Below are 17,062 nucleotides of genomic sequence, written 5' to 3'. Positions count from 1 at the left end.
TGTTTTCAATTTAGGTATAGCCGAGATTTGCCTTAATTTTGTTACTGACAAGATGTCTTTTATTTTTCAAATTATTAAAGCAAAAAACAACCATCATCAACTTGCCCTTATTCCTTATGGAGGGTCAATTAGTTGTATTTTTTACGTCACTATAATATTCGTCATCCGACCCTTACCGAAGCATAAACCACCAGTACATATACAGAAGTAGTTTTAGAGTTAAATGAACTCAATACTTCCTGGTTAGTTTTTGTGATTCAATTCTTTATCAAAAATGTAATTCCGGGAAAATTGAACATTACAAAGGATTGAGTTTTTATAGTAACTGCCATTTGGTCAATTTGTACTCAACACAATTAAACCTAAATTAGGTACGCAAGAATAACAACTTCGCGCGTGAACAAGCAATTTCATAATTGGATTCTGTACATTTATTGTAATTTTATTGGAATAGAATAGTTTTAAAACGATAATTGTTATTTTTATTGTAACGTATTACTGTAACTGTAGCATAACCTGGTCGTTACTCTACTACGTCACAAGATGGCACTGTTTTTATTTCGTTTCGCGCGCAATTTGATTGGGATAGAACCATGTCAAAATAGATCTAGAGTTCAAGTACAGGAATGTTGTCGAAAGATTATTTTTCTTATCAATTTTTAACTACTATTTAAGCAACTGTATTATTTCCTAAGGTCAGTGTCGATTTATTATTATTTAAATGATTTGAGAAACTCTAAAAGCAGGAATGACATTTATCTATCGATCTTGCATTGCTGTAAGCATTAAAATGTTTTACGTAACTTCCTGGTTATTTTTTTACTAAAACTCCGATTCTTTTTTATTCTTTGTCAATGTTAGTATTATCAATAATTGTTGTTTAATAACGTTTAAATTATTTACACATTTGAGTACCTTAAGTGGCATTTTTTTTATAATTCTTCTAGTATCCTTACCTCGACGAAATAGGACACCACGATCACAGGGAAGACACGTAAAATGGAAGTAGTATACCATTTTCGTTCCCATCCATTTTTTAAACGGAAAGGGGGGGAAAGAAAAATAGATTTGATTATTTTCTTAAATAATTCTTTCTCTGTCGATTAAAAGTTGGCAACTCATTGCAATTGAGGATGTCTATGGGTAGAGGTCGCTTTGCTGTTACGGAGTATTCAACTGGCCGCTTGCTCTTTGTAATATAAAAAACATAAGATATTAAAAAGAAGAACATTGATAACAAACAATGATTCGAATAGACCGTAAAGATAAATCATACGGTAATTATTTACATCCATTGTTGTATTTAATTATTCTAGGTCAAGTTCGAACAAGCCTAGTTCCCACATAACTAGCTAGTTAGCTTTTATATTTCAATAAATAGACTTTTAGATTGGCTGAATATGACTAAATTGTAGAAAAAATTGTAGCCACGTATCGTGTTCATTGAACTGGAACAAAGTCGAGTCATGGTGTTTTTGTAACAAAATTGTATTCTATGCAAAATATAACTAAATAATCTTACTAAAATTAACGTAAATGCAAAAGTTTTGATGGATGGATGTTTGTTAGAGTTTGTAGCCTAAACGACTCAACGGATTTCGATGAAATTTGGTATAGACGTAGAGGGTGGTCAGGAAGAACGCATAGGCTACTCACTTTTGATTTACATTTCCACGTCGACGGAGTCGCGGGCGAAAGCTAATCTTACTATAGTATTGTAAATGCAAAAGTTTTGATAGATGGTTGTTTGTTTGAGTTTACAGCCCGAATCATTGAATGGATCTCGATAATTTTTTTTTAGATGCATACTCTGGAAGAAAACAGACACTACTTCCTTTCTTTTAACGCCACGCAGACGGAGTCTCGTGTGAAAGCTTAGTTAAATAAGTATACACTATTGCCCTGAGGTTCGAAAGGTTGACAGAGAACTAGATATTAAGGATTCAAGAAAATAAGCGCGTTACTAAGTTGTACAGAGTAATGTATAACACTGACTCGAATAAAAAATGTGGTACATAACTGCAATTTAAAAAGGTATAAAAATGAGCCCCAAATAAGAACGACCTTCATACGAATTACGCCATTAATTGTGTAATCGATTAATTTAATAATTTTATAGTAATTCGTTTGAAGAGTTTTAAATAAGACATAAATGAGCCGTGCTAAATTTGCATATAGACTAACGAAGAATATAAAAATTGTAGCCAGTGTGCGTTTCAATAGCCTTCTTTATACCTACATAATGCCTGGTTCACACTTGGCCAATATAATAAGACAGTAGCCCTGAATAAACGGGATAATGTGAACACTTACTGTCGCCAGTGGGACTATACAATTTGTACCCGACTTACGTTGTCTACGCATCACTTTCTAATCTTCGCAAAACAATTAATACCATTTTTCCGCAATGTTGTTGGGTTTTTTGTCAGTTAAAAGTTACTTCAGAAATATCGTAATCCTGGGAACATCATATTGTTTAACAAAGTTAGCTAATTTAAAATCAATTACCCATATAATCTTATATTAACTAACTTTCTGACTTCTAAAATATCCGTTTAGCTTCAAGGTAAACTAAATTTTGTTTTTAGGAGTTTAAGATTGATTTTTAACTAGAATTATCTGTGCTAAGCTCGCAAATCATAAAGGTTATGTCACACGCTCAGAATTGTGCAAATCGCTTGCACAATCTGTGACGACAAACAGACCCATCGTTGCGTTTTACGTGGATATATAGTGAGGCTTGTTTTTCATTTATATCGATAGGGAAAAGAATATTAAACATTCCAACAACCAAATTGTTTAAAGACTGGAACAACGTTTGAATAAGGAATAAGTGATGTACCAATTTTAACGAGATTCGATTCGTATTATGCTCCTAAATGTCATCGATTTACAATCGGGTTTAATTTTTTATCGATGTAGAATGTATGCACTAAAAATTGCAGAAATAAAAACCTCATCCTTGTTAGAAAAGCGTTGAGAATTGCATCTTTTTATTTAAAAATATCGATTATTTAGTGTGTAATTATTAAAACAAGAATACGTAACGTATACGACACTAGTTGGTGATTTCGCAAACCGATGCATCGAGTTGCCAGTCGTTTGCCGGCGCGGGAGAAATCGACCGTCCACTTTCCCCGCACTAGTGTTCGTTTAAAAACTAAAAAAAAACTTCCGCGTTTATGTTAATAGTTTTATTGTGTTTACAAATTTATCAAATAGATTAGAAAATATATTGTGATGTTTTTTTTGGAGTATTTTTGTCATATTTGGTGAGTTTTTTTTTTTAAATTGCATAACTCATATAAATCAGATTTTTTGTTGTGGTTAATTTTTCGCAATATTTATGCTGTGTGTTTAGTTTTATTTTTACACTAGCCCTAAATCCATTAAGACGTTTTTAGAATGCATAGTAAAAACATCCATTCAGACTTTTGCATTTATGGAAGTATGGAGGATACCATATTTAATCGAAATAAATTATCACTAGCTGCCAATGCCACACTTTCTTTACAATAAAGTATTGAGGACAAGGCCGCAGGAAGCCTAAGAGTTATTTAACCTGTCCTTTGACCATTATTACGATAGTGAATGAAATAATTTATTTTAACACTAACTGTTGCTCGCGACTTCGTCCCCTTGGCATTAAAAAAGTTATAAATGTAGTCTATGTTACTCACTAATGCCGTGTGAATGGTGAAAGAATTTTTAAAATGACTAGAGTAGTTATGGAAGTATTTTAATACATACAAAAATACAAATCTTTCCTCTTTATATTAGTATTGATAAAGCATTGATTTATTGTCTCTAATCACGTGGGAATTTATTACTAATAACATTATCTACGCATTTTTTATTTCTCTACAATATTTTGGTTGTTTTTATTTTATATCTTTCGTTAGGTAGGACGTGGTTAGGCGACCGCCCAGCTGTACAGAGGCGCTAAAATCAGCAAATTTAATGTCATTTGTCTGTTATCTCTTCTCCCTCAAACCATGGTAAAAAGACGACGTCACCTTGACAATCTTTAACGTAGAAGTCTAGTCCAGGTTACTAGTGTTTAATCCAATTCTGTGTCTAATAGGTTAGTTTTGGCATTTTTAGAAAGCATTTCGTTTATGATGTAACGACCATATTTTGTTTTTAAAACATCCGTCTTTTGTTTTGGCGAGATACAATAATGAACGAATGCTGGCTGGTTTTATTTACAATTTTATAAATGTTTTGACTACACCAACATGAATTGTAATAAATCTATACTAGTTAATATTATAAAGATGAAAGATTTGTATTTTTGTATGTATTGAAATAACTCAAAAAATAGTCGGCCGAATTCAAAAATTTTTTTTACTATTAAAAAGCTATGTTATCAGGGAGTAACATAGGCCATCTCTTTTATTATATTTTACACGGGCAAAGTCGGGAGCAACAGCTAGTATACTATAATTATAGAAAATTAAGATGTTTTCCTATAAGTCAAAGATCATTGACCCTAGTGAATAATTTCTCTTCACCGCGCACCACACCTTCCGGAAGTATTTCCGATGCATAACTCACAAACCTTGACAATCTTTGATATTAAAGAGACAGGATCAGTCTCTTTAAAGTCAACTTATTGTCACAAAAAACAGTTCTTATCTGGCTTGTATTCATTTTACGTGTGTACATTTTTGAACTAATATGCGTTCATTAAACAAATCTGTTGAACTTATTTGTGATTGAGAACGGCTGCTCTGTCTAGTCCGTTGCTTTATAGTCAAAGATGCAAGTAATTCACTGTCTTATATGATATGATGGGATGAATAATAATTAACTACCAACCTTTTTAATACATTATCGGCTTGTAATTTATAAAAGCCAAGTGAACAATCCGATTATTCCCAACCGTCACCCCGCTCTGTACCCACTTGGGGACAGATGAGAATTAAAAGATTAATCCGTCCCACCTTTTACGAGGAAACGGTTGGAACTTATTTTATTTCACAACGGTTCCACCTGTCACCGTATTAGTGATAGTGGGACTAAAAAGTGGGACGGATGAAACTTATTCTCAGGTGGGGACAGAACGGGGCGACGGTTAGGAATAATTCAACCAATCACGTCATAGCGCGTATCGTCCAAGAAGGAGTAAATAAACATCTTTCTGTTCATGAACAAACTTTATTATTAGATAACAAAAATGTGACATCAATAAACAGTTTTTACACTAACTTTTTCTAGGTTTTTACCATAGATTTTTATTTATTAAATAGTTATAACTAGTTATTAGAGATTTCAAATTCCAGCACTTAACACGTGCCCAAAAATATTAAGTCAATGATCATAAAACTTGAGTGCATTCTATTTTTAAGTAGATATCAGCAAATAAATACACGCGTCGAGTATGTACTAAATTCAACATCTAAGTTAAAACCTAAGCGATTCTACAATACATAAATCAGCAAAATTGATAATTTTACAGTTAAAGAATTAAATAACCTTCCCACTTAGCATCGCATATCTATACTATTATAATAAAGCGTAAACACACACTTCTTTGTTGCCTAAGATGTCAGCAATTACAGCATTTTTTTGAATAATACTTTTTTTTAATAAAAAGCCCTACACTTACGCTATATATTTTCACGCTATTAAACACAGGAGGTAAATATTTTGGATAAAAACACTAATGTGGGAAAGAGATCATAAGTTGCTGCCAACATCAAGAAAGAAAGATTGCTAAGGTTTGTCATGTCATGTCATTTTGACAGTTGCTATTAATTATTTGACAAATGTAAACAATGAAATAAAATTTTCATAATTTCATGCGGGCGAAACCGCACGGGAACGGCTAGTTTTTTAGAAAACTGGCTCTGAAAGCTGTAAGTACTTATGTGTGATTTTATGACATACCGACGACTCGTGCGCACTTTGCCGATGCCTTATGACGTCACGCGTTGACTGACGGTGACAGTACTAAGCAATGAGCAGATACGCGAGACGCGATCGTCGTTAGTGGGAGGGAGAGGGGAAGACAAACTGAGTATCAAATAACATTTCGTCGAAATAAACACCCGATTTGCACGAAAATTTTTTAGAAAGTTTTCGTGCTAAATACAGTATTATTCGAAAAACTTCTATCAAAACAATTTCAGTGAACTCATAACATAAATAGAATTTAGTGCATGAAAATTAAATTACTATTCGTAACAAAAGACATCAACGCACGTTAAAGTAATAAACAGAAACAGAAATAAAACAGCTAAAGGTAACTGCTAAAGAAGTTATTATTGATAACAAAATAGACAATTAAATTTCTTACAGAGTTGTTACCTCACGGCCGAATACTGAAAAGATATTGAATTATGTAACAGCTATTTTTGTTTGTTGTTGCGGGAAATACATTTACGGTACGATACGTGTAGAGAGGGATCAGTCTATGATGATGGCCACATTCGGTGCGATAGGTTCCCCGAACCGTTGCGCGTGGCCCTCTCAGTTCAGCTGAAGGGCCGCGGCGTACCTCGCACGCCGGCGCTCCTCGCTGGAGTCAAGCGAAGCGGCAGCGTATGTAGCAGCATTTCCCTCTCTTTCTTTTCAAACTTAATTAAAATTGAGACATCTCTTAGATTGTAAGCGACCTTTACGAAACGTAATGTGAAGATTCGTTTTAATATTCTACCGTCATACCAAAAGTAATAATTAAAAACAAAATGATTCAATTGTGTTTAACTTTGATTTTCATTTCGATAAGATTCAATCGGCTTTGAATTAGAAATAATGATAAAAAAGCGCATTAATGATTCATAATTAATGTAATTACCATTAATTAATAACGAGCAAGTTATTACGAGATGACGACTACTGTCCTCCAGTACAATATACATTTGCATGTTGCAACATTATAAACTGATTCATAAAAGGATTCTATAAAAACATAACGATTATTACGATGCTTAGAATAATGGATAAAAGTTTAAACCAATTAAACCAAACTGTTGTGCGATTGTCGATTGTTTCGCAGGCAACTGTTTAGTTGCACAGCGAAAAATCGAGTGTACCTCCATATAAGCTCAGAAATCAAATAGACTAAACAGTTGTACGATAGTTTAGTCAAAGGTGTAACTATTTAATTCAAACAATTACGTAGCACATTTTTTAAAGTGTTAATTTATTACATTATCTTGAAATTCCACTATTCATCTTGACAGACATATTTGAAGAGGTTAACGTGACTCGACATTTATGTCATTAAAAATTCGAAACCGAAAACACATAACCGATTAGTAAAATTATAAAAGTTTAAATAAGATAGAAGTCTAACTGAAAACTAAAGCAATCTATGCTTTTAACTATAAGTTGAACAAACCGGTTCATTCTCTAAAACAAATTACATCGGAGAAAAGAAAAACTGACTGAAATCAAGGATGGGTGAAAATATTGCTTAAACTAAAAGGATGTTTGAATACAAGTTGTTCAAGGAGTTTTTACACGTTACTAGAGACAAGCCATTAGAAAAGAAGAAGAAATTAAATTATTCAAAATTAGAACACATTATTGACGTCATTTTTTTATAGTCTTTTTCTGTACATATTTTATCATTACACATGTCTCCGTTAAAAATAGTTTTATTTCTAAATCTTTTACGATATACACAAGTTATCTTATTAGTTATTCAATTTTTTTATTTTATTTATACCGGACAATAAGACTAGTAATATTATAAATGCGTAAGTTTAGATGGATATTTGTTAGAGTTTGTAGCTTAAACGGTTGAACGGATTTCGATTAAATTTGGTATAGTAGAGGATAGTCTGGAAGAACACATAGGCTTACTCAGTTTTGTATTTTTTTAATTCCACATGGACAAAACTTGTTAGTTATCTATACTATATATACTTCGCACTTCTTTTTTTGTTGTTTGTTGCTTAAGATGTCAGCAATTACAGCTTTTTTTTAATAAATCTTTTTTTAATAAAAAGCCCTACACTTACTTCACGCTTTAGGCTATATATTTTCACGCCATTAAACTTAGGGGGTAAATATTTTGGATAAAAACCTTAATGTGGGAAAAAGACCATAAGTTGCTGCCAACATCAAGGAAGCAAGGTTGTGATCATGCCATGTCATTTTGACGTCTGTAATTGATAATTTGACATATGTAAACATTAAAACAATTTTAGGCAGATGAAATCGTACCGCAACAGCTAGTAAATCAATATGAGTTAAAATTATAAGTTCGTTATCAAAAGTAAAAGTAGTTTTTACTCAAAGAAATAAATATTTATTAAAGGTTTTAAAACAGTATAAACATCTACTTATAAAAATCTCATCTGACTTATTACGTAAACCTCGGAGGCATAGCACGAAAATTTGTGAGCAAGTTTTGTATAGATAATCGAAGTGTGCAATAGATTTCAGCGCCTCTTTTGAGTTTAAAGTACACCAACAAATGTACACATTTAGTCAATGACGTTGTAAATATTTTCTAGCATGTTTTTGTGATAGGTCCCAGGTTAACATTTTATAGGACCCAATAATATAGGAGTTGATATATAAGGTAAAAAATATATAAAATACTTGAATAGACCAGTAACTTTATAAAAAACAGAATTGCATGTTTAACAAGAACAACATAACAATACCATTACAAACAACATTTTTTTATTGTTATTTTGCATTCCGATTCAAAGATTAAGGACTATTACGTAATAAATACATCAATTACAACTTTATTTAAGTTGGTTTACATTGGATAATATACAAAACAGAGATATTGTAATATTAGAAACTAAGTGTAAATGTTCGTTTTAAAACTCGGAAGTTATCAACTCAGCGTATTACGAATATTCGTGAGAACGCTTTCGTAACGTCATCGAGAAAATTTGTATTAGATTTGTTTAGCGTACATCACCAAATCACCATCATCATCTCCCCTGCCTTATCCTACTCCCGTAGGGTCGGCGCACCGGGTTTTCGTCCTCCAAAGCACTCTATCATCCGTCATCTCAGTCATCACTCCCTACTTGATCATGTCACCTTTCACGCAATCCATCCATCTCTTTCTAGGTCTACCTCTACCGGTGTACTTCCACATTCATAACTAACGTCCGTCTTGTTACATGCAATTCATCCCTTCTCGTAACATGCCCATACCACTCTAACCTTTTTAATACCTTCTCGCAATATCACGCAATAATTCATGATAGGCCCTCAAAACCAACATTTGTTTACTTTGCTTTGACGTCTACGGATCGTTGATGTAATATTTTTTTTTAATTATTCTTTTTTTAAATGATGGTAATGAAGAACGTACGTGCGTAATAAATTGGAAAGTGATTGAACGAGATTAAAATGCAACTAAATGTAATGCCTTGACATATTCATCATTAAAATATAGTCTCTAAAAGTAACGTTCTCAATAATTATATACAGAATTGGGGTGCGACAATTCTGTATGTAATTATTTTAGGGCCTCGAATAAGGAAATCTTATTTTTTAAATCATGTTTTATGACAATTTCTTTTAAAAAGAAAATCCGATTGTCTTTTTAATTTGACATAACGCTCAAATGCAATATTCAATTTGAATTTTAGATTTTGTGTTCAAATACAAATCTCGTTATTATTTTTACCTTATAGTACCGAATTCTGAATTTAATTTTATTATCTGCAACTGTGACAAAACACGATCAACAAGAATAATCAAACATGGCGTTTCATTTTGTTTTCTTTTTAAATCCTTTGTTATACTAGGAAGAAAACTAATAGTTAATTAAATTAATAGTCATTTACTATATTTTAACATTACGTGTAATAATGCAGCGTTGTGATTGCTTTTGATTTATTTCCTTGTTCGTTCGAAATATTAACCCGCGCTTTTTAGATCGGCCATTTTGTTTTCAAGGTCGACAGTGAGGGATATAACAATATGATCTGTCCGTATTAGGTTTAGTCTGTGCACAACGGCCAGCAGAAAATGGAAATTTGTGCCCTTAAATAACTAGTGAATTTTGTGGAAGTGCTATTTATACGGTAATTTTTTAAATGCTTTAAGTCTTCTAAATAAATAATTTACTGTAAGTAATATTAAAAATGTGATAAATGAAGACAGAAGTGCATTTTACGTTTTTTTGCAATATCATAAATATTACAGCAACATGTTCAATTATTTCTGGATTATTATTGGTTTAGAATAACTTAAAGAATATAAATATAGTGACTAAATGGTTTGGTTTTTTATCTAGACTGAAATATAAAAAAAAGCATAGTAAAAACAAAAAAAAACGTGCATATCAATTGACAACATCATTATTAGAAGTCGTTTAAAATGTTTATTTAATAAACTTTCTACTAAACGTAGTAAAAATAATTCTAATTAAATTTCAGTTAAATTTTTGAAGGCCCTGAAAGCTTATAAAAGACCTTGATTATAATTGAATTACTAACTGCAGTATTTCCTACTTCATTGTACGGAAACCGATTTAAATCGATTCTTCTGTTTGTCCGCTAGAATCGTGATCAACACGCCTCAGTTACACAGATAATAAAAAGGCTACAATTCTATAATTCTGAAAACTCAATGACACAACTGGCCGCTTTTCTTATGTTTTTCTGCATTTAATAATTCCCTAGTTCTTAATGTATTCTTTATCCGTTATAACCTTACAGTTTTAACTGAACAGTTAATACTAAGTTTTCCTTACACTCACAGTTTAAATGTTTAGCGGGCTTTTGTCTATGTACTTTACAGACCGTTACGTACGCGTGTGTAGACAAAACCGAACAGTTCTTTCACCTACACACGCACAGTTTTGAAAGAACAATTCGTCTATCAACATAAACTGTCAGTTAAAACTGAACATCTGTAGCGGGCTTAATAAATATTAGTTACATTTTTTTATCTAGTTCCCTTGCTGTTTCATCAGCATGAAATTTAATTTTTCTTGTTTACATTTGTCAAATTATCAATAGCAAAATGTCAAAATGACATGACATGACAAACCTTGGCAAGCTTGCTTCCTTGATGTTGGCAGCAACTTATGGTCTCTTTCCAACATAAAGGTTTTTATCCAAAATATTTACCCCCTAAGTTTAATAGCGTGCAAATATATAGCCTAAAGCGTGACGTAAGTGTAAGGCTTTTTATTAAAGAAAGAATAATTAAAAAATATGCTGTGCTGACATCTTAGGCAACAAAGAAGTGTGTGTTTACGCTTTATTATAATAGTATAGATGTATAGATAATAGCGGTTCAGTTATTCAATTACCTCATATTATTAGTAAGTATAGATATACGAGATAGATATAGAAGTATAGACGAGAGAATATCTGAGAATGTTTGCTGTTCGTAGTATTTGTTCTCACGTTCAAATAACCATCAAACAAGTTTTTAGGTTAGGCGAAATTTCTCCACCGCTAACGGACAAAACGGTTTTCAATGTTTAACAATCGGTAGATTTTTTAGCACAGTATATAATTTATGCAGATTTTATGTAAGTAATTACGTATATTTGAAGATTAAATATTGATTTTCTGGACAACTTGAGACGATATACTCTATTCCATAGAGCATGGTCATATGCAGACAGTACATTAACAACTAAAAATATATCGTACTGAAAAATATCTACCATTTGTTGAATTTCGGTTGGATAGTTTAATCTTGTGTCAAATATCGGTACTAATAATTATCCATAACTAGCTATAGCCCGCGACTCCGTCTGCGCGGAACTAAAACAAATTGACCTAAGTGTTCTTACAGAAGATGTACAATTTTGCCAAATTTATAATAGTTAGTAAGATCAGACTATGCCAAAGTATTCTTGTTATCCTCTATAGATAAAATATTTGAATCTCTTTATATTCCTTACCTCATCATCATCATCATCTCCCCTGCTTTATTCTACTCCCGTAGGGTCGGCGCACCGGGTTTTCGTCCTCCAAAGCACTCTATCATCCGTCATCTCAGTCATCACTCCCTTCTTGATCATGTCACCTTTCACGCAATCCATCCATCTCTTTCTAGGTCTACCTCTACTGATGTACCCCTCCACATTCATAACTAACGTCCGTCTTGTTACATGCGATTCATCCCTTCTCATAACATGCCCATACCATTCAAACCTTTTACTCCTTATTTTTCTCAACCACTGAGGCTACTCTCAAACTTCCTCTAATACTCATACGTATCTTTCTACTCATTTCGTATCTTATCCAATCGTGTTACCTCATTTTCTTTAATAATAATCTATCAAATACAATAATTATTTAAGCAAATCAAGCAGTCATCAAGATGAACGCGTACAGACAAACGTTTAAGTAACTATTTTGTTACAGTTTGCATTATAAAATCTACTTCTGTAAGAATATCTATAACATCATACAATTTCATAACATTCATAAATAATTTCATACAGGTTCATCCAAGATGGCCTCGTGTTAGCCCATTTAGTTATTCCACACCAGTATGCCCTCAGTTACAATTCAGTACGGCAACTGGCAATGCATTACGAAACTCGTCTGTGTACCCTTTTGAATTCTGTTATGTTTGCAATAACTAATAATATGAGGTAATTGAATAATTGAACTGCTATTATTTATACTATTATGATAAAGCGTAAACACACACTTCTTTGTTGCCTAAGATGTCAGCAATCACAGCATATTTTTGAATAATTCTTCCTTTAATAAAAACCCTACACTTGCGTCTATATACTCATATTTTCACGTTATTAAACTTAAGCGTAAATAAAACCCTAATGTGGGAAAGAGACCATAACCCACGGGCTGCTAACATAAAGGAAGCAAGATCGCCATGGTTAGGTAATTGGTATTTTGACAAATGTAAATAATAAAATAAAGTTTTTAATTTCATTCGGATGAAGCCGAATGGGAACAGCTACTGAATTAATAGAATACAATTTATTTAAGCATGAAAAGATGAAACGAGTGAAATCGCAGCTCTTAGCAACAGCTTGACAAAAACCTTAACTTAATTAATATTCGGTTTCCCAGCGACGTTTAACCATTCATTAGTATTTATTCTTCGATAAATTTATAATGTTGTTGATCGCTAAGCCTAGTTCCTATCTATCTATTAACAGTGGTAGAGCCCGCTTCAACATCTTGCCGTGAAGTGGAAGCAATTCCGCGTTTCGTCTGATGAGTGTGGTGCCGGAGGCCTAATTTTAATCCCTTTCCCTTTCCACCCTTGTCTTAAGAGGAAAGGATGGGAAGGAAAAGTGGATTTAACGGTGGAGAAGACGCATAGGAAGGGGAAATGTCCTCTTTATGTGCGTCTCATCTCCGTCAATAAAGGGTAGGCAACGCATCTGCAATTGCGGATGTTTATGGGCAGCGGTTGCTTTCCATTTCGGTGGATTCAGGTGGCCGCTTGCTCGTTTGCCACCTTATATTATATAAAAAAAAAGCTATGTCCCCTTCTCTTATAAAAAACTGTTTGACATTAAGTAGATGTCAGCATTTATTTGGTTGTGTAAACTATTCTAATGACTATTTCATTTCCAGGTGCAGCACTACATGAAGGGCCAAAGAAATGAAGCCGTTTATTAAGCAGGTAATTGATGCAAGTTTTCATATAATACAATCACTTTTTTCTGGTCCCATTTTACATGGATCGTTGTTTAAAATGATACGAAGTATGTTCGTGATGTAATCCGGCAGCAACATTGCTATTTCCGAGAAATAGGGGACTAGTAAATCCAAAAGTGCCGAAAGTCCGATCACAAGTCGTAAAGCACAACCTGAAGAATCGTTATAATTGTTAAGTAAATCGGGCAACACTAGAACATCGGCATATACGTTTCTATCTGACAGCTGTCAATGTCATTTAGACGTATTGGATTAGCGCGCCATTCTAGCGGGCTGCAGTGGTTTGAGTGTTTTAGTTAATTACGTAGTTACAATTATATTAATATCCTTAAAAATATAGATGCAGGAAGGCTTAGGTCGAGATGCTCTGAATTATTGTTTTGCATCCAGGTTTAGTCATCAGAAGCAAGTTATAGGTTCATATTAAAAGGTAATTGCTTGTTTTCCAGGCGTTCGTGGTATCCGGCGCGGCGCTGAACATTGCTGGCCATGGCTGCGCGCACGGCTTCCCCGCGGTGCTGTTCGCACAGCTGAAGGCTGACGGTGGACCTGTCACACTCACCGACCATGATACATCCTGGATAGGTGAGATTATGTACTCTTGATACTGTTGCAATTTTACTATGACAAGCGAAGCTGCCTTTTCCTAATATGTGAAATATACAAGTTATATTTACTGGAGTTGTTAAACAGTTTTATTAATATTAATTGCCACAGTAAAGGCTTGACGAAACTACACAACTGTTAAATCGCGCTTTGATTCCTATGGGTTAATATGGAGGGTACACTACTCGATTTTCAGTTGTGCAACTAAACAGTTGAATTTGCTGCGAAACAATGGACAATCGACAATCGCCCAACAGTTATGCGATAACTTAGTCAAACGAGTCTGCTCTAAAACACCATTATTCAGTTCATTGTAAAGTAATAAAGTCTTTCTTAATTCCAGCATCGGTTGTGGGCGTGATGGGCATCGTTGGGAACTTCATATCACCAATTCTGATGACAAAGTTCGGTCGTCAAAAGGCGCATCTAATCAGCACCGTGCCGGCTCTCCTCGGATGGATAGTCTTCGTCCTCGGCAACACTGTACCAGCCTTCATTCTTGCCAGACTGCTACATGGTCTAGCGTTAGGCTTACGAACGCCTTTAGCAGCAATATTAGTAGCAGAATACACAGAGCCGAAGTACCGTGGTGCATTCCTTGGTACTTTTGCAATATCTCTTGGTTTAGGGATATTATTATCCCATGTGTGGGGAGCTCATTTGACATGGAAAATCACAGCAGTCGTATGTTCTATGTTCCCATTAATAGCTATGACTATTATAAGTCTATCACCTGAATCTTCAAGCTGGTTGGTCTCTAAAGGAAAATTCGATGAGGCTAGAAAAGCATTCGTTTGGGTTAGAGGTAATGGTGAAGAAGAGAAGCAGGAGTTAGAAGCATTAATCAAAGCGCAAGAAAGAGAACAAATACTTGAACATGATACTGTGAGAGTTGTTAAGAAGTTTAGATGGAAGCACATAATGAGGCCAGTTATAAATACTCTAAAGACAGTGTTGAAAATATTTAAGAAGAAAGAATTTTATAAACCGTCTATTATAGCTATAAGTATGTTAATTGTGTTTGAGTTCGGAGGAGCGCATATGGTGCCCGCGTATGGGAATTTGATTCTGCAATCGGTACTGGATAAGAAGGATTTAAGTGACGTCACTTGGCAATTTACTGTGATAGATTTATTGAGAACAATTTGTGCTTTATTAGCTATATTTTTATTAAAGAATTTTAAACGTAGGACGATTTTGTTTTCTAGTGGTGTTATGACTGTGTTTTCTTTGACTGCTGTGTCAGTTTTTATGTATTTAAGGAATGCTGGTGTTTTTACTGAAGGTTGGGTGTTAGACGTGGTTCCTATGAGTCTAATGATATTGTACACTTTGTCATTCTGTTTGGGATTAGTTCCGTTAAATTGGGTGATTTGCGGGGAAGTGTTTCCTTTAGCTTATAGAAGTTTGGGATCAACTTTGTCTACGTCATTTTTGACTCCTTCTTTTGTGGTATCGATGAAGACAGCTCCTCATTTGTATTCTTCTATAGGAGTGGAAGGAGCATTTTTAGTATATTCGGCAACTCTTACTGTCTGTCTATTGATAATGTACGCTTTGATGCCGGAAACAAAAGACCGTACATTACAAGACATAGAAGAGAGTTTCAAAGGTAAGAAATGTGAAGACGTTGAAACTCAACTAAATCTTATTGATAAGGAAAATGTTACGAAGTAACTATTGAAGTATTAACTTTAGTGAGAGTAAATAAGCGTACAAATGTATTTTTTAGATTAAAATTATAATTAAGAATGTACAAAGAACAAAATAAATGATATTTTAGTTTATAAAATTCTATTGAGTTATTCTTTCCTCCTTGATATATCTATACTAATATAATAAAGTGTAAACACATACTATTTTGTGGCGTTAGATGTGAGCAATCACAGCAATTTTATGAATAATACTTTCTTTAATAAAAAGAGTACACTTACGTCACGATTTAGGCTATTTATTTTCACGCTATTAAACTTAGAGGGTAAATAAATTAGATAAGAACCCTAATGTGGGAAAGGGGCCATAAGTTACAAGCTACTATCAAGGAAGTAAGATTGCCAAGGTTTGTCATCAAGTCATGTCAATATGACATTTGTAGTTGATAATTTGAGAAATTTAAAACAATAAAATAAAATTTTCATAAATTGATGCGAGTGAAACCGCACGAGAACAGCTAGTTTTTATATAAAAAGATATAATTAAAGTGTAAATTAACCGGACAAAAATATAAAACACTAATTTAATAAAACAACAATACGTGTGTTTGCACGTCTTTATTTTAGTTTTTTAGTATGGCAACATTTCTATGAAATCTTACTAATATTATAAATGCGAAAGTTTAGATGGATGGATGGATAGATGGATGGATGTTTGTTAGCGTTTGTAGCCTAAACGGCTGAACGGATCTCATAAATTTTGGCACAGGTTTATAGGCATAGTCGGGAAGAACACATAGGCTACTTTTTATCTCGGGAATAGATACAGTTCCCGTGGGATTCAATAATTTAGTTTTTTAATGTTTACTCGTTCATTCTGCAACGGTTCAACATATCTTATTGAAATTTGGCACAGATATAAAACAAAGTCTGGAGTACACATGAGATAAGCTTCATCCCCGAGAAATGTCCGGTTCCCGAGATACGTAGTTTTTTGTAATTTATATAGTTTGTATGTTTTCTAATACCACGCGGACGAAGTCGCGGGCAACAGCTCATAAAATAACGTAGCCAAAAAAATAGATCATTTACTGCAGCTTTGTTCTTTTTAATGAGTCCCACTGTAAATGGACGTTTATTTATGGTTTTTAAAGAAAATCCAACCGTTTGAATAAAGTTACCTTGCAATTATATGAATACTTTAAAAACGAG

General features: G+C 33.5%; 1 protein-coding gene across 2 annotated transcripts; it reads left to right on the top strand.

Annotated features, from left to right (window-relative positions):
• Window positions 1-3,234: 3,234 nt before the first annotated feature.
• Window positions 3,235-15,993, top strand: LOC106111461 (facilitated trehalose transporter Tret1-like). Of its 2 annotated transcripts, none has more exons than XM_013293579.1 (4): window positions 3,235-3,272; window positions 13,509-13,557; window positions 14,042-14,177; window positions 14,542-15,993. In XM_013293579.1, the coding sequence occupies exons 2-4, from the start codon at window positions 13,537-13,539 to the stop codon at window positions 15,873-15,875; spliced, it is 1,491 nt and encodes a 496-aa protein (XP_013149033.1). In that variant the 5' UTR covers window positions 3,235-3,272; window positions 13,509-13,536; the 3' UTR covers window positions 15,876-15,993. The 2 variants fall into 2 exon arrangements, with proteins under 2 accessions (XP_013149033.1, XP_013149032.1); XM_013293578.1 differs by lacking the exon at window positions 3,235-3,272 and adding an exon at window positions 9,879-10,013.
• Window positions 15,994-17,062: the final 1,069 nt, after the last annotated feature.

Source organism: Papilio polytes, unplaced genomic scaffold (genome assembly GCF_000836215.1).
Source record: "Papilio polytes unplaced genomic scaffold, Ppol_1.0 DF824169.1, whole genome shotgun sequence".
NCBI classification, from domain to species: domain Eukaryota; kingdom Metazoa; phylum Arthropoda; class Insecta; order Lepidoptera; family Papilionidae; genus Papilio; species Papilio polytes.
The sequence above is the reverse complement of the archived record's forward strand: the minus strand, read 5'-3'. Positions and strand labels throughout refer to the sequence as shown.